The sequence below is a fragment of the Seriola lalandi genome, unplaced genomic scaffold, assembly GCF_002814215.2.
Source record: "Seriola lalandi dorsalis isolate HSWRI2012SDOR001 ecotype SW California unplaced genomic scaffold, Sedor1 jcf7180002054616, whole genome shotgun sequence".
In the NCBI taxonomy this organism is placed as follows: Eukaryota; Metazoa; Chordata; class Actinopteri; order Carangiformes; family Carangidae; genus Seriola; species Seriola lalandi.
The window spans coordinates 125,668-147,879 of NW_019525169.1; the positions used below are offsets into that span (position 1 = coordinate 125,668).

At 41.8% G+C, this 22,212-nt stretch overlaps 2 protein-coding genes across 4 annotated transcripts in view; both read left to right on the plus strand.

Moving 5' to 3' along the window:
* Window positions 1-77: 77 nt before the first annotated feature.
* On the plus strand, window positions 78-8,676 carry LOC111665134 (zinc transporter ZIP12). The gene is made up of 13 exons (XM_023419999.2): window positions 78-237; window positions 1,098-1,397; window positions 2,029-2,367; window positions 2,450-2,657; window positions 2,792-2,955; window positions 3,077-3,248; window positions 3,634-3,806; window positions 3,907-4,062; window positions 4,195-4,269; window positions 5,673-5,745; window positions 5,885-6,043; window positions 6,165-6,352; window positions 7,088-8,676. Exons 1-13 carry the CDS (start codon window positions 235-237, stop codon window positions 7,214-7,216), a joined length of 2,139 nt encoding a protein of 712 aa, XP_023275767.1. The 5' UTR covers window positions 78-234; the 3' UTR covers window positions 7,217-8,676.
* Window positions 8,677-11,794: 3,118 nt separating this feature from the next.
* Window positions 11,795-22,212, plus strand: part of cacnb2a (calcium channel, voltage-dependent, beta 2a) — a 62,482-nt gene continuing 52,064 nt past the window's right edge. The window contains exons 1-2 of one of the 3 annotated variants that reach the window (XM_023420048.2): window positions 11,795-12,141; window positions 13,789-13,881. In XM_023420048.2, coding sequence (XP_023275816.1) covers window positions 12,058-12,141; window positions 13,789-13,881 — 177 coding nt within the window. In that variant the 5' untranslated portion in view covers window positions 11,795-12,057. Of the gene's footprint in view, window positions 12,142-13,788; window positions 13,882-21,314; window positions 21,798-22,212 lie in introns of those variants that run through there. The other 2 variants (XM_023420046.2, XM_023420050.2) reach the window with 2 other exon arrangements.

A 22,212-nucleotide genomic window follows, 5' to 3' on the forward strand; every position in this document is an offset into this window, starting at 1 on the left:
CCCCACCCCTCCTCACCTCACTGCTGAAAATGAGGCAGTGTTCTCCATGGCAACCAGAGCCCTCTGAGGCTGTCGCAGCTAATCTTCAGGAGCTTAATTCTTACTTCTTGTAAGAGGGTTTTACCAACAGCACCAATGCCCAAGAATTCTCCCCAAACAACTGGATCTTCTGCTTATCCTACCGGAGGAGAAAAACAAACCTAGTTACTGCAGCTGAGAGGAGCAGAAGGGAGAATGGTAAGCCTGGTTCATCCAGTAAGCTTTTTCATCTTCTCTATCTCCGGTCTTGCACTGTAGCTTTTTAGGATTTTTCAACAACAGTTTTGTCCTCCTCTTGCTCGGTCGAGTTGACCTGCAGGGCGCACCGTGTGGGAGGATGTTGGAGAGTGTTGCGAGAAAGCCTGGCATGTTTTGTTCTGTGTGTTTGAACTTTGATGACTCAGAGATCATACAAGAATAAGAGAACCTTAGATTTGAACGTCACTGGTGCTTTCTGCACAAAGGGGGGGGGGCTCTGGAGCTTGTAGTCAACACACTACATGCACTCGCTCACTCACTCGCACCAGCTCTTCTCTGGTTTGTGAACAATTGATGCTGCTAAATAAGGAAACTAGTTCAATATTTAGAGCTGACAGTTTTGAAACAACCCAAGGAAATAAATTACATGAGGTGATCATCACTTCAGAAGACCTACTTTGTTTGAGATGTGTATCTCTGTCTGCCTCAGGCGTTGCTTTGCGTTAATAATAGCTTTTCCGAAGTCCCTAATTTTCCTCAGCACTAATTATGTTCTCTGCAGTCTCCCCCTCCATGCCCTTTCTCCCTGCCCCTGTTCTCTCTCACTTGCCTGCACTAATCTTTTTGTTGTGGACTGAGGGGCCCAGGCTTTAGCTGACCATTCGGCACTGTAAGGGTTGGTGCCGAGCCCTCCTGTTCTCCACCAGATCTGGCGGGCCTATTATTAACGCCTCCCTCAGCAAGAACACATCCACCGCTCTTCTTTTTTAGAAGCTTTCTGTTTTATCTCCTCGTTCAAATTTCCCTCACAGTTTTCTTGTCTATGTGTTTTCTCTCTATCGCCTCCTTCTTGTCTCAAGCTCTTAGCCAGTCCTGGGAGCTCGAGGGAGTCGGACGTCCCCGGTAGGAACATGCACTTCAGGAGCAGCGCTCCCTTTTTGCTGTTGCTGCTGCCTCTTTGTCTGCTGGGGAGGGTGCTGGAGGTGAAAGGGCAGGAGTGGGGGTACCTGCAGGAGGCTCTCAAGGCCTTGGATCTTCCCCTGGGGATGGAGGACCAACCTCAGCTCCAGAAGAACAAAACTGATGTCCTGATCACCACGCTTCTTCAGGTGATGCACTGTGCAGACCGGACTGGGACCTCTCAGGACATCTGTGATAAGGTAAGGTCTACACTTGTCGCGTGTCACTATATGATACTGAACTTTTACATCCAGCATGCTAAATCCTTATTATGTATTCACCCCATTCCTGTCTGCTTATTCCATGAAATGTGCTTGTTATGATTGGAATGCGAGTGATTGTGGAGGCTTAAGTCCTTGACCTCTATGGGGCATTCATGCTGAGTGGCTTTAGACATCCCTCAGTTTGACATAATAAACTCCATAGAGTGGAGTTAGAGGTACTTCACATGTTTGTGCAGGTGGGCTGACAATGGGATTACGCAGCTCTCAAGCCTTGAAAGTGAGATTTAGAAAAATGAAGAGCGCAACTTTAAACTTCAGTCTGCTCTCTCTAGCAGGGGGTAGAGCCTCACCCACTCTCCTAACCTTCTATATTTTGTACGTGGGTCTAATGTGGCCTGTATTCAATTTGCCAAACAACAAGCAGCAGCACAAAGCTAGGCATTTTCTAAGAAACAGGGTACTGTGTGTGCAAGGAGAAAAGGCCTTTTATCAAGCTGACCTAATTTTTCTCCACCAAATGTAAATCTAAGGTCACTCTCTTTCATAAGGTTGACATGACCTGATATTCTGCAGCTCTCTGTGCTTAGTTGTCCTGTTTTCTTTACAGTGCCTGACACCAGATGTAGCTCTCTCCGTGCTGGAGGATGATGGGAAGGCTTACCTCACCGAGGAGGAATACCAGCGCATCTCGACTGTTCTGCTGTACTACATCATTAACTTGCGAGATCTGTGCATGTCTAGCGCTGCCTCCCATTCCTCCCTTTCTTCCTCCTCCTCCTCTTCCTCCTCCTCATCTGGGAACTATCAGTTCTACCTTTTGGCCCTCACCAACCTGCACCCAGGTGAGGACAACCGCTTCCTATCACTTAGTGAAACGGAGAGTATTCTGCAGCTCATCAACCAGCACTACGACCCCTCCAACCAAGAAACCTCATCTGAATTGCAAGTAAGGGATTATTATTTAGGAACTCTATCCCATATCACCAGGTGCAGGGCCAGATATGATCATCTCATCTTTGATCCCACAGTGTATTGATGCCACTCAAATACTTGAAGATGCTGACATAAAAGAAAACCCAGGTGCAGGTGAGTCCTCTGTGCCCAAAGTGGCCGCAGCCATCATCAGCCATATCCTGCAGGGCCACTGTTTCAGACGGAGGAACCTCCCATCACCTGCCTTCTTTACCGACTACATCTTTCAGTCCCTAAATCGCACAAGTAACCTGCAGATGATGGGTAAGTCGATCACTTCAATAAGCTTCTTATGCACATCAAAACACTGACTCTGACAAACTCTGGCATGGCCCGCTGACTAATTTAGTCAGATCCGACCTCAGTATATAATCCAGCGATGCCACTTCTCTTCTCAGACTTAGAGGAGCTGCTTCATCGGCTGGGAGTGGGTCGGGAGGGAGCCAGTGTTCCTCATAACAGGAAGAGGCGGAGCATCACAGGAAGTGCGCAGCAAGCAGCGGGGCATCAGGTGGATGGCTGTAACCACGAAACTGGGGGAGTAAGCAGAGACTGGGCACAGGTGAGGCTGAGATAAATATCTGATCAGTGCGCAATATTCTGCTGTAAACTGCATACACCCGAAGCTTCATTTGAGCCCCCTCCTCATCCTCAAATTTGTCTTTCCCTTTGAATCTAATCAGGTATGTTTTTCAGCCAATCAGCTGGTGGATATTTTTGCTCTGGATCCTCATTTGCCAATTTCCAGGGAGCACTTCAGACAAATTTGCCCAGCCATTATTCAGCAGTTGCTAGGCAATGCCTGCGAGTCTGCAGAGCAAAAAACAAGAGGATCTCTGCCCACTGCTCTTGAGAGTAAGACATTTTACCTCATTGTGTCTCTCCACAAACCACAGTCGCAAATAAATGCAATATATAGTGTCTGCAACAAAAGAAACCAGTCTGTGATTTGTGACTTTGTTTACTGGATAGAGAAGGACCTTTTCTTTTCAATGTTTTATTCTAGGTCATCAATTTAAAGACATATAATAAGAAAGAAAGGGCAAACTGACAAGTTACCATCATTCTGGAAAAGAGAGTCTAATGCATGAAGAAAAAAAATGTGAAGCACTTTGTAAATCTCTTTTTAAAAGGTGTTGCATAAATAAAGGACCCTCTGACTGGGATCGGTCTTATGATCTTATTATTTAGACATGAAAAAGGGTTTAAACTCAAAACGCCTCTCTTCTCCTGCCTGCAGAGTACGGCTACAGCACGGCCGCCGTCATGCTCATCACGGTGGGCTCCATGTTCGGCATCTGCCTGATCTTCTTCAACTCTTGTCAGGAAACCTATACACTCATCCTGCAGCTGTTTGTGGGCCTGGCGGTGGGAACCCTCTCAGGAGACGCTCTCCTGCACCTCATACCACAGGTACAACGCCACTGTATACCGTCCACCGGAGCCGACCGCGAATGGTGTCTTGAGTGTGGAGTGAATGTGTAATTCTTTCCTTTTTTTGTCTCCTTTGGAGATTCTGGGGCTCCACGACGACACTCACAGTCACGTCGATGAGCACTACACTGAGAGAAAGGACTATCTGTGGAAGATTCTGGGCATGATCGCAGGGATTTATGGCTTTTTCCTTATTGAAAGAATGTTCTCAGTTTTAGTTCCTTCTCATGGCCACGTAAGAGTTTTGTTTTTTCTTCAGCTCAAACTCAAACCATAGCGTATCAACGGAAAGGGGCTGGTGTTCATTGCCAGTCTAGATGACATGACTATGCATGTAAGCTGTCTCATCACTTTCTTTTGTCTGCAGGGACCCTCCAGTGACCTTCCGTTAGAGGTCAGCTGCAATGGTCAGAGGGGCAAGTCCATCTCCACCATACAGCTGGTGAGTGTCGCCCAGACTGAACTGTTTTATTGTTTTAAAAGTGTTCTTGGCATTAAGTCCTGATTCCTGTCATCATCCCTATTATGTACATAGTGATAAAGCAGACCACAGGGGCCATAACAATGCAGTTCTGGGAAGTCAGACGGTGCCGCGTATTAAGTACCCAGAAGAGAGAGAAAAAAAAACATAAAGAAAAAATAAACACGTCGAATGTTGTGCTTCCACTTCAGTGGTTGCCAACCTGTGTAGTCTGAAATAAACCCACAGCCCAGGTAACCCTTCATCGACACCACCTGCCATGCTCCAAATGTGTTCAGTCACATTCATTTTAAACACATTTTATCACCATTAATTATATAAAAAATGGATACTTTTAAATATAGTTTTTACAAGACTTAACCTAGAATTAATTCTATTCATACTGCAATCACTTGGTCTGACATACTGGATATTTTAGACATTTATTTATTTATCTAATTATTTATTTAACAAGCCATCAGTTACTTTTATCTGTTATGATTTGGTGTCCTGGTGTTATGACGTGTCCTTTGCAATTTGGCGTATCATCGCTGGTAATTGTTGGCTATCGTGAAAATAAATATACTGAAGTTCATCATCACACCATGTTTATTTCCCTCTCAATTATGTGGACTTTTTTTTTTTTTTTTTTTTTCCTCTTTACCAAACCATACTATTATATACGAGCTTATTACACCAAGAAGCAGTTCTTTCAGCAGTTAAATCATCACATTGATTAAATGTTTTGTTCACTGTGCTGCAGCACTGCCAATATAGTTTCATTCACCCCAGTGGCGCTTCACTCCCACACTACTCCTCCACCAGTATTGTTGTGCTAGAGGGCACTGTTTGCAGGAGGACAGCCAGTAAATCAGAACACAGCGTCACAAAACCTCGGTGACAGCTCAGCAAACTTGCCCAACTCTGATCCCTTCCTCATCATTAAAACAAATGTCGATAAAGTATAGTGTGAATCGACAGAAGTCATGTTTGCAGTTCAAAAATCAACAGTATTTAACTTGAATCAATTTTCCAGCACTGCTCTTATGTAACAGGAACTGAGGAGTGGTGTAGGAGGGAGTGAAGGAACAGGGCATGTAGGATGTTGGAGAATGAGAAGTACTGAATCATTCAGACAGCACTTCATATTTGTGTTGAATCATGTACGTACAGTTGAATACATACTTCAAAACCAGAACATTTTGGACACAGACACAGTTCTCTCATGTGGAAAGTTTGTTTTTTGTAAACTACAGACTATATTCCAACAATCCTTGTTGCATAAAAATATCCTCTTTTGGTGAATTTGCCTCAATCTCAATTAGAATAAAAGGTCGAAGAGGTTCAAAAAATCTGTGCTGTAAATAATTATCTGGATCCTGCAGGGACCAGTGGATGACTTGGAATGTGCAGAAATATCTCCTGAACACGCAGACACAAGGAGCCCTTCACATCGGAGTAAGCTCCTTCAATATGAATTGCACAATCACACACAGACAAATGTGATGTACTTTGTAATTAGTCGCCTGGCATGACGGAGCGATTGTCACGGTCTGAGGATGTGCTTTGACGACACAGACTCGCTTTGTATTCCCAGGACAAGGGGTTCCTCTGCTGGCTGTGATGGTAATCGTGGGAGACAGCCTTCATAACTTTGCCGATGGCCTGGTTGTTGGCGCGGCCTTCTCCTATTCAGCCGAAACTGGCATGGCAACCACCGTGGCTATCCTGTGCCACGAGATCCCCCACGAGATGGGTGAGGGGTCACTGTGCTTGCTTTGGGAGCACTTTTCTTGTGTTTTTTTTTTTTTTTGGCAGAGGCCAGGAAATACTCTGTTTGACTGACCAAATTCTCTTGTCTGGTTTTTGTCTCAAAGGAGACTTTGCAGTGTTGCTCAGCTCTGGACTCTCAGTGAAGACTGCCGTGCTGATGAATTTTCTCAGCGCTCTGACAGCCTTTATGGGCCTCTACATTGGACTCTTTGTTTCCTCGGAGACAGAGGTGCAGCAGTGGATCTTCACTGTCACTGCTGGGATTTTCCTCTACTTGTCACTGGTAGAAATGGTAAGACAGCCTCATTAAAGGCTGGTGATGTTGATCCCATGAAAAGCCCAAATCCAAGTTAACTGACAGTTTATTTCGCTGTGCGTTAGACCTCTATGGTCGTCCAAAAATGATTAAAAACAAATCAGTGAGAAAGATAGGAAATAGTCCCCAACAAATACACTTTTACTCCTGAGTAAAATTCACAAAAATACTACAATGCCCAGCTGCTGAAATTAAACTATACAGTATATTCATGTGTCACTGTTTGCCATACTAGTGGTAATCACCAATAATCACTCTGACTTTTCATCTTGCGCCTTCATACTTTGGTTTACGCCCCAAATACCTGCAAAACTACCAGCATTAGCATCAGCCTCACCTGTACTTTGGGTTTAGTGCCAATTAACAAATGTTAGCATGCTAACATGCTGAATTAGATGATGACATGGCAAACATTAGCCCTATACCTGGTAAACATCAGCATGTTAGCATTGCCATTGTGACCTTTTTTAGCATGCTGACATTAGCATTTAGCTCAATGTACGTTTGCAGAAGGAATGAGTAGGTTTGGGGCTGAGTGGGAAAGTGAGAAAGTTTTGAGCCACAGATTGAGACACTGAGGGTTTTTGCCTTTTCATGGGATTTCAAGACAATAAGAAACATACAGAATAATAAATAATGCCAGCCTTCTCCCTCCTTTCTGTCAAAATGTTGAGGGTTGTGTTTTTACTCTTATTGTCTTTCTTTTACCAGCTTCCAGAGATGAGTCGAGTGAAGACCGACAGACCATGTCTCATGTTTCTCCTACAGAACCTCGGTCTATTGATGGGTTGGGCCTGTCTTTTGCTCCTCGCACTCTTTGAACATGAACTCAAATTCTAAATGAGTGCACATGACATACAGTATGTATTCAGACAGGCTTGAACTGAAACAAGTGTTGACTTGATTTTTAGTGTTGTTTGATTTTTATCTGATGCTGTGCACAACTTTATTTGTGCAAGTGTTAGTTTGTGCAACCAGAATGTTTTAACAAGTCATTATTGGTCAACGAGTGAGTATTTCATGATGTTGTAGTCTCGGCACTGGATGACACAGTAAAGATGTCATGTATAGTTGTATAATCCTTTATTTTTGTATGTTAGGTGTCATGGGTGCCTAGATATGGACACTTGATGTCTAATTTGAACCCTTATGACCTTATTTGCGAGCATCAGGTGCAATTGTGCATATCTGTTTTGTGAAATATTCATGTTTCCTCTGACAATCAGATCATTCGATTTTGAAGACATTTCTCACCAGCAAGATACAAAGTATTGTAAATTTACTTCTTTTATTTTGTATGTATTTTTGTCTTTATATAGATCATAAGAAAGTTAGCTCATGTGGGAATTTTGTACAATGTTTTATTTTATGTATTGATTTATTATACCGACCTCTAATTTCTGCATAATTTCTGACATTTCCTTAAGGACAGTGACATTTAATACAAATTCTAAGAAAAATAGAGGCAGTGTTCAATTAGTACACTTTCAGTTAATTAATTTCACTCAAAGGGACAGTCCAGTGATTTAGTATTGCCCTTGCTGTCATTGTCTTTGTAAGGCACTTTGTAACATGAAAATATAAATACAGTTATTATTATTGTTATTTAATCCATCTTTAATCAGTTCCTCTCTGCCTGGTAAATGCCCATGTCTGTCAAAGTCAATAATAAGTACCAAATTACAGACAATAGTGCATTCCAGGAAACACTGAGAAGTATCAGAGAAATTATTTGGAAATTACAGACCCATAATAGAGCATTATTTTGATTTGAACAATTTAAAAATATACAAAACCTGATTGGCTTAATGAGAAACTCCAATATTAGGTGCAAAAATACCTCTTTGTTAGACTTAAGCTGCTCTAAAATACTTCTACTGTTTTCAGAAGCATTGCTCTCTTTCATCTTCTCATCTCAGAGGCATCATTCTTTGTTTTTGAGGCGTCTCTGTGATCCAATATGAGGGCACTTCCACCCACCTGAGCCATTTGTTCTCTTCATCCACCAACCTGGATGACTAATGCTAGCTGTAAAAGACAGAAGAACTCTGGGGTGATCCGGCCCACACAGCGCACACGCTCTTTACAGGCCAGAGTGGGCCTGCAGAAGGAGGTGGTGGAAGAAGAGGATGTTATGAATACATTAGTACAATAAAATAAATGAAACACAGCAAATCAACTTATTTGTACATAAAATTGGATTTGTGATATTGAAAGAATGAGTGGGCTTAAGAAATAATTTTTTTTCATCTATTTAATCAGCTTGTTGTGATTAAATTCTGGTGCTCTCATCATCAACATATTTCTGTCATATTTGAGTAAACAGCTGTCAAGCACTTCCCCTATTTGTTCAGGGGATTAGTTTCATTGCAGAATTTGCATGGTGATTATGTAAACTTGCCATTCGAAGCTTACTATCAAAGTGCAAAGACAGTAATATTGACAGTGCCATGAGATTATTTGACTATCAGGTCAGAAAAAGCTGACACCATTTACTGTGACTTCCCGAGTAATGTTAAAACAATAGGAGGAAGTCCAAAGCGTTTTCTCTTATTCTAGCAACTCTGCTGTTATTTTGGAAATGCCAACCCCATTGGCATTTCCAGGAAAGCTTCAGACCTAATGGTTTGTGTGTAAATCTGCTCTTTTGTACCAAAGAGGCATTTTTTGGCAAGTGTGCATGTTTCAAGTCAACTGCTGCCAGGATGGAGGAAGGAAGGGCTTTTTATCTGGGGCATTTTGGTGTGAACACTGAGCATCATCCCTTGCTCAGCAGAGACCTGTCAGAAGAAGAGTTCATTTCCAGGGTCATAAAGGCAGCAGAACACACAGGAATAATGGGAAACACTACAAGCGAAAGATACAAACAGGAAACATAAAAGTGTTTTCCCTTTGTTTTAAAACGATTTGACTGAAAATAATAATTTGCACCTGTTATTGTTGTCACTCAAAACCACATGGGATAGTGATAATGAGACATTTTTATTGTACAGTCACAGGACTAGTGACCCATCAGAGAAAAAATTTCTTAAATGTTAAAGAATTTATGGAAAGCAGCAATCCTAATTTCATGTGAGTTTCTTAATTATCTCTACTAAAACGGCTGCCCACCTTGGCATTACTGAGTCAGTGATTTAGTGTTTAGTTTAAAGGGGTACTTTATCACTTTAGTAGTGCATTTTCATAAATTTGGGAAACTTAAGAGAGACAAATCAAAACTGAAGCAACACAGGCAGTTAACCTGAATATTAATCACTATAAGGTGAAGTTCCATAAAACACTGCATCCTACATTTCCCACAGTGCAACATATCTTTTGTCAAACCATCCATACCGAAAAAAGCCCACATCTTTCAAACTCCACACAGCTGGTAATTCTAATAAAACTTGTAGATGATGACATCACTATGACATCACTATGTCATCATCTGGGATAATTTCACTAGACAGCTGTTTTCACAGGCTGAGTAGTAATAACCATGACTAATAAACTCACTTTGATGTGAAAAAATCAGTGTCCTCTTTCAAATACAAAAGCACATGAAACCACTAGAGGGCAATAACAGATAACAAAACCTCAGGGATGTCTGTGGTAAAAAAAAAATTGTCTCAGGAGGAGTTCACTTTAGTTTCACCTCATGGTTTGAATGGTCTAAGTTTACTGGATGTACCATATGAACAAAACTGTGTGATAGATTGGTAGATGCAGTATCCTTCCTTCACCTCTGTGGCGAACTCACCTGGGGAAGTACAAACAGCTACTGTCTCAGCAAATGTCTCCTTTAAATGTAGCACTGAAACAATTAGTCAATTATACAGTTCGTTGATCAACAGAAAATTAATCTGCAACTATTTTGATAAGCTATTGATAATTACAGTTGTTTAATGAAGCAAGAAAAAACATACTGGGTAATGACCAAGTTTGAATACAGCCAAATGGGATATAATCTAGGACTGTAGACCCAAACATAATGAGTGGGAGAGCATGTAAGGAGCTGATAATGTAGACTTGTTTCACTGATTACGTAGCCAACAATCTGATTTCTTGCTGTTTTAAAGAATAACATAACTCAAGGCTGAAAGGTGATGTTTTACTCTCCATTCTGAATTTTTAATCCTCTCTCACCTTTGACAGAGTGGTTGAGTCTGTTGCACCTGTAACCACACCCAACAATGATGTCATGGGGTCCTGGAGCACATCTGCACATCACTGCAGCAATGTGATATATTCAACCACTCAAGGTACGGAAAAAAAAACATATTTTCAGGCGGTGTTGAGTCAGCTGGGTAGTTAATCGCAAATTATTAGCTCACTGCAGATACATTATATTGGTGTATGTCAGCAGATAAATGATAAGAAACTGAAGAACAGAACTGCCAATGTTTTGAAACAGTCAAAAGTCTAGTTTGTCCAACAGAGAATAGTAACAGGTTTATTTTTCAACTGTAAAATATCTTGCATAGGTCTACCTTGGTCACAACTTTTAAAGGAACAAATTGGTAAACCAAAAATTGATATCAATATATCATTTGTCTTTTGGATATTAAAACTCAAATTTGGCCTCAAAAATCCTGTATCATTTGGGCTACGGTGTTAAATTACCTTTTAAAGGTGCTATATGTAAGTTTTCTCTGGTGCTGAACGAGGTTTCTTGCCAGGAGTGGATGGCAGTGGTGATAATGTTTGCTTGCCAAGCGCTTCAGCCGTCATTGTGTTTACGAGAGGTTAGCATACACCATCCGGGCAGCGCTACTTCTTATCCTCTATAATGACTCTATCGCAAAGTAGTAGGCTATTACGAGAAGGGATGTGTCGGGCTAGCTGGTTAGCATACTACCTTCAGTAAACGAAAAGTGATAGAAATAAAAGAAAAAACAAGAATTAACCTTAGCGTTGCTTTCCATCGCTAAAGAAGTTCTTGGCAAGTAAAGGAAAGGAGTTTGATGGTAAGTAAACAGCTGCTAATGCTAACCAACCATAGCAAAAACTAACATATAGCACCTTTAAGCTTTCGTTTTTCAAATGAAAATTTCCCTGGATCTAATTTCATTTGGTTACAGACAATGATGAATTGGCAACAACAAAGGTTTTAACCACCTGGCACTGGGCTTTAAAATGTTCCTTACTCAGTAAACCACTTTCTTGGTACAATATCATACAGCTGATCCTAGAAAATTCTTGAATTAGAGAGGTTCAAGATTTAACCCACTCATTTCACTTAATGGTTAAAGGCTTTTATACAATACATTTTCTTTTCAGAGGTATTTTCTGCTTGGGTGCTGTAATTCATTTTCATCCTTTTGTGGTGAGAAGGAGGTATTGGCGCTGGATGAGGGCGCATTGAGCCAGTGTGGGTAGGAGGGCACTCACGAGGAGGCTCTGTGATGCTGAAGGCTATAATATCCGAGGATTCAAACCCTCATTATAATCATCATCATCATCTGAACTGGAGGAAAACTGCTTCGCAATCCTCTTCCGCACAAGCTCCTCCTTACCTTTCCTGCCTCAAACTTGAGGATTGGCGGTGCCAGGTGAACGCCAGCGCCTCACTTCTATCAGTTTTTTAACTCGTTAATATGAACCGGTGAATGGGTAAAAATGCGCTTTAGCTTTCATGTTGGACACAGCGTCTGTCCAAGCCGAGAGGTTTTGTCGAGTATTTGCTTTTGTCAGATGGTGTAATGGTCGTCAATAATACTCCAAAAACAGGAGCAGCAACGCCTCTGGACAAACACATGGACTCGCTGGAACATCCGATGTTACAAGTAAGCTAATTTAATTTGAATGACACCGATGTTTGTAATTGTTCACCAAAGTTTGCACGTAATGAACTGGCTCACATTCCCCTCAACCTGTCCACTTCCTCTCGCCTATTTATGAAGACTTAAAATAAGTTTTGATTACGTAATTATCCGCGAGGACATCATCTCGCCAGTTCGAATTTTGAATTTTTAACGTTTCATTTTGAAAAAAAATAAAATAAAAATGTCGTTATTTATTGTCGTTTGAATCCCATGGCTTGAATGCTGGTCTCTTTTATCAGCTTGTAGCCATTGTTATTTGTTTTGTTTTATACTAATACCTGCTGAAATGTCAGAAAAGTTTTAACATGATTTAGCCTGTAAGGCCATTTTAGAGTGGTGTAACTTATGTAAGAAGTCTTGAATTCAAAAAGTACAGAAGTATTATCAACGAAAGATAGTTAAATACAAGTAGTCATTGTTTAATTTCTATTTAAGATATTGTTACTGATGCATTTACTGTGCAGCATTTTAATGCTATCTGGTTGAGGTAAAAAAATTAATTAGTATTTTATTATACCATATATCATTCAGTAACTATTAAGATGTTTAGGATGAACAATCATAATCTCATTAATCAAATTACCTACAGCTGTCATATAAATGTAGTGGTGTGAGAAGTGAAATATTTCCATCTGAAATGTAATGGAGTTGTGGTAAATCAGGTAAAATACTTGAGTAAATGTAATTACTTTACACTATCGTTTTAGTCTATGAATATATCTGCTCATACAAAAGCTTCAGAAATCCTCAGATAAAAATATTGTGGAATGGATTACATATTATCTTTCTCATACAGTAAAGTACATTTGTTCAATTTGTATACTGCTGTTCATATTTGGTTTATTGGGGTTAATTAAACCTCATCCTGTTCCTTTAGACTCTCTCTGGGCAGCTCAAACCGTTCTACGTGATCGGCTCCTCTGAAACAGCATAGCTCTCCTTCTCTTTTTATGTGCATGATTAACTTGTCCTGAGGGAATGGGACGGAATAAAAGGCATATTTGAAATGAATTTCTGTTTTTCAGTCTCTACTAGCAACACATGCTGTATGAGCACTTGAGCTGAGTGCATTACCTTTCCAGCCCCTCGTCATATCAGCTTGCATAATAGAGACCACCCACATAATTGCCATAATTTTATGACACCTGTCATAATATTACACTTCAAGTAAAACACTGAAAGCTATAGCTCACTAATTGACGTAACAGCGGGGCCATATTTGTACATTTAAAAGATTCGCATTTTTTTCAAGTATATCTTAAAGCAGTATTCCCACATGCCTAGATGTACGTTGAACCAGTTTTTGGAGACTAAAAAAGACATTCGAAATGGGGCTGAAACAGTCGATTAATTTAGTGGGCACTGACTTTGGTTTGTGATAAACAGCTTTAGGGCTGCAACCAGCAATAATTAGGCTACCTATAACATTAGATTAATACTTTTCTTGATCAATCCATTAATCTTTGGGTCTACAAGCTGTCAGGAAATAGTCGAAAATGCCAGAAAGTATTGTTTTAAGAAAAGCTTGAAAAGATGAGAACCTCATCTTTCACAACTTTTTTTTACCACTATTATTATAACCACTATTTCCTTTTTTGCTCTCTGAAGTCTCAAGGCAAAGGAGCTCGAAGAAAAGGCCGATTTAAAGGTTCAGATGGCAGCACCTCCTCCGACACCACCACCAACAGCCTTGTGCGCCAGGTAAGGATGACAGTGCACTAACAGTTGATCATCCCTTCAAATCCACTTTTTGTTAGATTTTGCAGAAGCAAATGGTGCTCATATCTGTTGCCCATACTTTAATGTTTGCATACTGCCAAGGGACAAAATTGTGTGTCTATCTGACCACATGCACCTACAAGAATATGAAGAGTAGTTAAATTTCCTGACTACAGTTCTTTCATTTAGGAATGTAACACTTGTGTTTCTGCCTGAATATGTAAATACCTGACAGTAAATGCAAACTAGCATAAGAGCCCTGCTTCAGTAATCATCATCAATCAGGGATGAGATGTGCATCGCAGTGAAAGCTCTCTGTAAACACTGGTGGGTACAGTATGTTAAGTGGAGGCGTCTACCCTGAGCTGCATCCTCAGTGCTGTGAGACCAGCGACACAGTGGCCTGTTATAAAGCAGACCCTGCGAGGTACACACTCGATGTGTCTGGTCTTTGTTGAGCGGACCTGTAAGGGACAGGATGGGTTGGGTTAAGGATGCGCGCCGCTGCCTAAATGTTTCTGCCTTTTTTGGAGGAGGCACAGATCTCCTTGTCTTTGGCACGGCAGCGGCCGAGCAATGCAAAGCTGGAGGACATCAGAGCAAACCGGCACCTCCTGGCTTGCTGTCTGCTTCATCTCAAGGGCACAAAGAACTTCTGAATGAGCTGCTACCATCAGTGTTACAGCTCATTTGGAGCTGCTTAGTGAAAAATTGCCTGATTTTTGCCGTCACCCCTGGGAGTTTTGCCCATTCCCACAGTCCTCCCCAAATTAGGAGTTCCCCTCCAGTCTGAGTCATCGAAGATAAACTCAGTTAGGCTGAGAGCTAACGTTTATAACAGTTATTCGCAATGTAACACCACATTCTGCAGGAATGAAACACAATTCAAGTAAGGCAGGAGCGGGATGTGGGGAGGGTAGAGGAGTGATGTGTTTCAGGGTCAGTGAGGCCTTAACATGCCGAGCAGAAATATCCTCTTTTAGATATTTGCCGCAAGAGGGCCCCAGAAATAGCAGACCTTTCCAGTAACTTCCCCTCTGTTTGGATAATAATGTAAATACTGTTTTTCAACTGTGTTATCATAACAGCAGTTTTAATCTGACCTTATTTTCTTCTCACTTGTGCTCAATCATACTGCCTGTGATTATTTTCAGCTTTCATAAAAGAATGATGGTGTAGTATTTAAAATCGCTAAACTAACACCATCCCAGGAAAGTATGCAGCCAACCTCTGTGTGGTTGTCTCACTGCCGATTCATCAATCTGTCATCTTTAATCTTTGTTTTATCATTTCTCTCTTCACCATCAGCATTCAAAGCCACTGTTAAGGAAAGTTTACATGACTGGATTTAAGAATTATCTCTTGTATATTTTCTTTTGCTCTACCTCCCGTCTGACCTGTTGTTTTTATGCCTCATAGTCCTTTCATTCCCGTAGGCGTCTCAAGAACATCTCAAGCTTTGCAAGGTCACCGTGTGATCGATCCATTGCAGCTGTGAGCGCCATAAGCTTTCCTGTAACGGCATATAAACAGCTCCTGAAAGACAGAGTTACTCATGCTCCATCAGATAGAGAGGGCAGAGGGCAGAGGGTAGACAGAGAGTAGGTTGAGAGAGAAAGGATGAGAGACGTTCCCTGCGGTTATGGCCTTCTGCCCAGGGGGAGTATGGAGGAGGCTGGGAAGGGTGGAGGTCCAGGCCAGACCAGACCGCTCAGCCGTGGGAGTAGCAAGGTCAGCGTTTAACTGGAGCTCAGCTCTCCATTGAGAAGGAAGAAGGGCAGAACTGTCAGAGATCTGTTCGAAAACTTCTACATCAGGTGGATGATTTATTTTTATTTATGTGGAGCTTGTGTAGTTCTGCAGTGTAAGCAAAGATGGAGACTTGTGTGCTTTGTTGTGTCGCAGTGTCGATCTGTTTGTGCACATGTTGAAGGGTTACAAAAGCTGATGAATAGTATAAACAGAGATTACGATTATGTATTTTAGATCCTTGCCTCAGCACCCTGCATGGACTTCCTTTTATAGTCCAGACATTTACGTGAACTCATTTCCCATGAGGTCGAAAAACTGATGTGAGGATGATGACGGTCAATATGTGTGTTTGCTTAGTGAAAGGAATCGCTCAATATTTTAGGGGAAAAGACCTTGTGAAATAGATTTTTGTTTAGCTTTCAAAACTAAAGGTATAGTTTTAGTGTTTGACAAGAACATCAATACCACTCTCATGTTTGTACCCTTAATATGAAGCTACAGTTAGCAGCTGGTTAGCTTAGCTTAACACAAAGACTGTAAGATTCTTTTTACCTCCACACAGAGCCCAACTAGCTATTTGCCCCTTTTTCTAGTCTGATGCTAAGATAATTGGCTGCTAGATTTAGCTTAGTATTTAGGATACATACAGACATTAGAATGATTGATTGATCAAGCAAATAAAACCCACCAGATAGAGTCCAGAGTGCTATATCTACTGCTCCCATTGGAAACTCAAAACTGCCAATAGGTGTTAACATGAGTGACTGTCCATCTGTAGACTGGCACCGTGTTTAGAGTGTCTGTTTCTGTCTAATGCATCCTGGGAAACGATCCAGTCCCCCATGACCCTGAATAATAATAAACTTTCTTTATATAGCGCTTCTCTAAAAACAAAGTTAACAAAGTGCTTTACAGAGAGTGAGAAACAAAGCTCAGAATAAAAAACAGGATTTAACGCGGGAGGAAGAATTGTTTGAAAGCAAGTGTTTAAAACTTTGTTCTAAGTAGTGACTTTTTTTTTAAAAAGACACCGACTTTGTGAGCTTAAGTTCTTCTGTCAGGCTGTACCAAAATGTGGAATCTCTGAAGAACAATGTCTGATCATCTTTTTACTTTTTAATTCGAGGCTTAGAAACAATCTGATGAGCTCCTCAAGAGTGTCAGTTTGTCCTGTGGCTCTCGAGCAGATATTAGATCTAAAGATGTAGTTATAGACACGCGGCGTAGACTGTCTGGTCTGCATGATTGCCCCCTGACTTTACATTTGTAGGTCTCATTCATTTTGTAGCAAAAGGGACTATGTGGAATAGGAACAGACAGGTAATGAAATAATTGAATCGATTCAGGATGAAAGCACTTGCCACAAAAATATTTTAGGGGCTCAGGGAAGGATAACTTGAGCTGACTTTGTCCTGCACTGGAAACAATGAAGACCTGAACTACATTAACTCACAGAGCATTATGTCATAATTAACCTCCTGCTGCTTACCACACTCGGTATATTTATGTAAATGGTTGCATCAGGCTTCCCACTTCCACTCTGTATCACCCGCCTCCTTCTGTCTCTTTCACCTCTATCTCTATAGAGCAGTGTCTCTTCGTGTCTCCCTCTGCAGCAGCTTTTCCATGGCACATTATTGCGGTTGGACCCTCTCTGTCGGCTGTGTCTGTACATTTAGTCTGGAGAAAAGGATTTGGTGATGAAAGGCTGTCTCACAGGGTGTGGTGAGGGCAGGAAACCCCTTCACTGCCTCCCTAATTGCAGGCATTTTTCCTTTTCATCATCGTTTAGATTATTTTTTCTCTACTTAATGGAGGGAGGGGGTGACGTAAAGATCTTGTAACAGACTCTAGTAACTATCAGAACTTTTATATAGCATTTACCAGTGACATAAGCCACTGTAATGTTATTGGTATGAATTAGTTGCCACTGGAAATCTTCTGGAGCGGGGAAGTGTAACGTTAACCCTGCAGACCTTTGTCTGAACTTTAAGCAACGTATGTCATAGTTTTCCAATAGCAGATATTTCTGGAGAGCCATATGAAGTTTTTAGCAGCAAACCACAATAATGATATCTTGGGTTAAATACTGTACTTTTGTAAAAATGTGGACTCAGGAAAGGCAGCTGTAAACCACTGCTGCTGCTCAGTCAGCCGTCTCAGTGGCACCAGACTGCCATCAAGTGGCAAAATGAGTTGATGCAGGTAGTTAGAATACCAGAATGAGGGTAACAAAATCAGGCTGCACAAGCTGTATTTGGTCTCACAATATTATTTTTTGTGATCATGATGAAAGATCTGCAACTTCTGGTGTTTGTCCCAGACATTTGATAATAAAGCCACATGGGAATTTAAGTGACAAGGAAATCAAAAAAAGGGGAAAAAACATACAGCATGCAGGGTAAACGAAATGTTCTGGCATAAGACACTTCAGCAGAGCCTGCCTTGCATTTACAGCAGCCTGAATCCAAGTTTCTCAGCCTCCACACTCGCCACATCCTGCTGTGTTACAGCAAAGGCGTAATTAATTTGGCACTGTGTTAATTCACTACCCCCCTAGTGGACAAGGTCATTGCTTTCTGCTAATATTATAGGGTATCAAACTTTTCCATTTGAATAATATTCATAAAAAAGTACTAGTTCACACGTCATATTAGTGGATGGATACAGCATATCATCATTGTTTTTGTCCTCTTCTAAACCACTTTTCACTCATGTTTAATTTGTGACTGGGGTTTGTAAGCTATGCATGTCATGAAAGACATGAGAGAGTGCTGCTTGGAGTTTTATGTAGTCACTTCATTTGCTTAGTTCATAAATAGGGCTGCAAAGTGCAGAAAATTGATTATTTCCAAGGTGATGTCTTCAAAGTCTTTGTTTCGCCTGACCAACACCCAAAAATTGACTGTCTCATACGACAGGTAATCATCACAGCTGAGAAACTAGAACTAGGTAATGTTTGACACTTTTACTTGATAAATGACTTAAAAGATACATCAAGTAGTTAAGTAGTTGTAGGCTTTGTCCATAAACACTACAACACATCATGAACTCTGTACTGGACAAGTATACTTTCTTTTTTTGTGTTTTAATCATAAGATGGATTCATTTGATTAGCTGCCTCACATGCTTTAAAAGCCTGCTCCTGTTTTCAGGTGTCTGCTGCCTCTGATTGATTGAGATCTTGAAGGTGGTGATGGACACATAGGGGGAGAAAAGATAGCCTTTCTCTGTTGTATTATTTACATGCTCACAGTGGGTTTCTATCTACAAGTGTGTAATGGGATTGCGTACATACTTACGCATTTGAAAGCAAGAATTGAGGTAGTTTATTGAGTAAATAACCTCAAGTGTAGCTTTGAAGCTGCATCCAGAAAGATATATAATGAACCCAAATTAAACAAGCAGTATTTTAGCGTGCTGACATGTTCCCCTGCAGTATTATTCATGGCGTCAGCAGCAGCTGAGGGATGATTACTTCTCAAAGGGGGACAGGCTCTGACAGATTAACTGATAGATAGGATTCCCCTCTCACTGTAAGGTGCACAGCTCTATGTTTATAATGATGGCTCTCCATCACCGCAGACACATGTCAGCCTGTGAAATATTGGCAGTAAACTAAGAAGCTTCAACGCTGATGAAAGATGTTGCCAGGTTTATGTTGGGCTGTCTGTCAGAGCCGAGCAGGAGATATATAGATACTGATACTATCACTGATGAGCACAAAGCTGTACAACAGATACACACCATCTGCACAGGGCGGCTTATGTCAAGAAATTCTGCATATTCGCCAAAACAATGTTACAATCCACAGACCTTACATATGATACTGCCGCATGGTGTGAAGATGGGAAAAATTAAAAGAGGAGCTACCAATTACGAAATGAAGGCACAGTTATATTGCCTGTACAGCAGAATTAGATAAGAAACACCTTCCTTATTTTTCTGTAATAAGTGGCAAAAGCTATTCCTGCAACATAATAATTATATTAACGTGTATTATTTAAGATATAAAAGTCTAGTTGGATTAGAAAGTACAATATGATAGATAATAATCCTAGTTTATTTATATGAGCACAACCCGCTTGGGGAATACAATGACTATCAATTACAATTTGTAGAAACCAGAAGTTGAGTTTGTCTTGATCTTGACACAGCTGTGTCTGACAGCAGAAATCATGTTGTTATTTTCCTGGTGATAAACTACAGTCACCGCGTGGCTCCTCGAACAGAGCGACAACACTGATAGAGTGTATGTTTGCTGCTGATGAGACAAGCTGCCCTTTTCTTTATGAGCCAAGATTTAGACTCTTCAGCGTCAATGTCAGCTCTGCACAATAGTAAGATAGAGCACGCTGTGCATAAGGCTGCAATAGAAGAGAGTGACAATAAGTGTATGATGGAAAAAGGACCAAAGATAAGTGCTTGTATATGGAGTGCCTTCCAGTCAAATGATGCGGCGTTATTTAATTGGGTTGCATTAGGTTTCATGTTGAAAACAACCCAGCTGAACTGATTGCGAGCTCGGTTTTTGAGTAAAATCCATGAAGTGTGTTTGTGGTTCTGCGTCTTTAATATCTCCTATCATAAATCCCTGTAATTTCAACTGAGGTTTGCTATTAATATTCATAAAACTGGTCATCTAATAATGTTCCATCATCATTCACACATATTTTAAATTGTTTAATTAATTGCAAGAAAGCTTTATCAAAGCTAAATGACATTAAGTCACTAAATTTCAGCACCAACTGCCCTTGGTGCCAGATGAAATGCAAAAACACGCCCACAGTCACGCTGTGTGTATGAATATTCTCTGCAACTCTCCACCGCATGTGCATCTGTCATTGAACAATGAGACACGGTGAGAATATGGGCATTTCTGGCTGACACAGCATATACGACGCAGCAGTGAGGCTGCATGTCAGTCTGGGCTCAATCACCTGAAGGCAGTGGGGAAGGGTGAGAGTGGCGGAGAGGTGTGTGTGTGTGTGTGTGTGTGTGTGTGTGAGTGTGTGTGTGTGTGTGTGTGTGTGTGTGTGTGTGAGATGGCAGGGAAGAGAGAAACAATCACACCCAGCCCTCCGTTCACACTCTGCACTCTGGCATGACCGAACTGTGCGAGAGACTTCCCTCTGCACCACAGGCAGGAGTTGTGCTGCTGCTCCGCTCCCTGCACGAAACAGACACACACTCTCTCTCTCTCTCTCTCTCTCTCTTGCTCTATGTGACATGAAAGCACAGAGCAGCTTCTTCAGCAACCAGTAGCTTTGTCAGCCTCTGTCTTAACCACTCACACAGAGAGAAAGTACGAAGGTTAATGCAATGCAAATGAGGAGTGAATCATGGCACGGTAAGAAATAAAGGAAGAGAGAGAAGAAGCGGTAAAATCTGAGAGAAAAAGGGGGGAGGCACAAAGTCAGGAAGAAAGCCAGAGTGTGTGTATCAAGATTTTAAAGCAGACTGATCCTTGGATGAAAGGAGAGAGAAGAGGTGGGGAGTATAGAGGCGGCGCCCTCCATTAGGAAGCAAGGGACAGCGGTCAATAAAGGACACTCAGAGCTCCACCTCCTCCCCATGCCGAGAAGGAACTTATGTGTGATGATGAGTGCGTCTAAATCCACCAGCAGCTGAACCAGTGTGCCAGCCTGCAACTGTACGTCTCTGCCACAGCACAGCAGCACTGCAGAGGATTTGGCAGCCCAGACGATCAGGCGGAGTGGCTACAGATTTTGGGTCGGGGTAAACAGCCAATTCAGACGTGCACCTTGCCGTCCGCTTGCAGATGCTCTGCTGCAACAGTCTCAAGATGGGTAGAAGAAGATGAGGAGGAGGAGGGGATATCAGAACCTGACTTTTTGAATCCAGAGAGTTCCCGAGTCAGGGGTGGGTGGACTGGCGGGGATACGCCAGTCCTCTTCTCCCTCTGCTCACTCGTCCATCAAGGGTCTCCTGCGTCCTCCTCCTCACCTCTGCGTCTTCCGGTGGCCCGCACCCCTGTGGGCCAAGTGTACAGGCATGGACCGAGGCTGAGCGGATGCTGCTGCCTGACAGGGAGTCTGTGAGACGGCCGTCTGCTCCTCCCCGCCCTGGTCCCCTTCATGCCGTGCTGTGGGCTGGGCCATCGCCGGAGAGCACAGCTTCCATATGTGAGTTTGCTGATTTATCACAGGGGTCAGAGGACAGAGTGTGTGTGTGTGTGTGTGAGTGAGTGTGTGTGAGATAGAGAGAGAGAGATTAGGAGAAGCTGATGAAGCCAACAGTTAGCAGCATGTGTAGACTAATGTGCTTATGGTGATTGTTTCATGATGGGTTGTACTGTATGAATAATTCAGAGATAATTTCTTTCTTCTGTTTGGACAACTTTACTGAAAATATCAGTGTTGCTTCAAAGCACTAGACTGAACAGAGAGTGGATGGCTGCCAGCTCAGTGTTGATCACTGTTCCCTGCGAGATCTCTATCCTATACCAGTCCTGAATGCTGCAGGATTTGGCTGAAATATTCAGTTGCACCGGCCTGACAGTTTTCTGCAGAGCCCTGTTCTCGCCATGCATGCAGACAC

Coding starts and splice junctions, on each gene's coding strand:
- LOC111665134 (XM_023419999.2), top strand. Junction 5,746..5,884: donor AAGGAGCCCTTCACATCGGA/GTAAGCTCCTTC, acceptor TTGTATTCCCAG/GACAAGGGGTTCCTCTGCTG. Junction 6,044..6,164: donor CGAGATCCCCCACGAGATGG/GTGAGGGGTCAC, acceptor TTTGTCTCAAAG/GAGACTTTGCAGTGTTGCTC.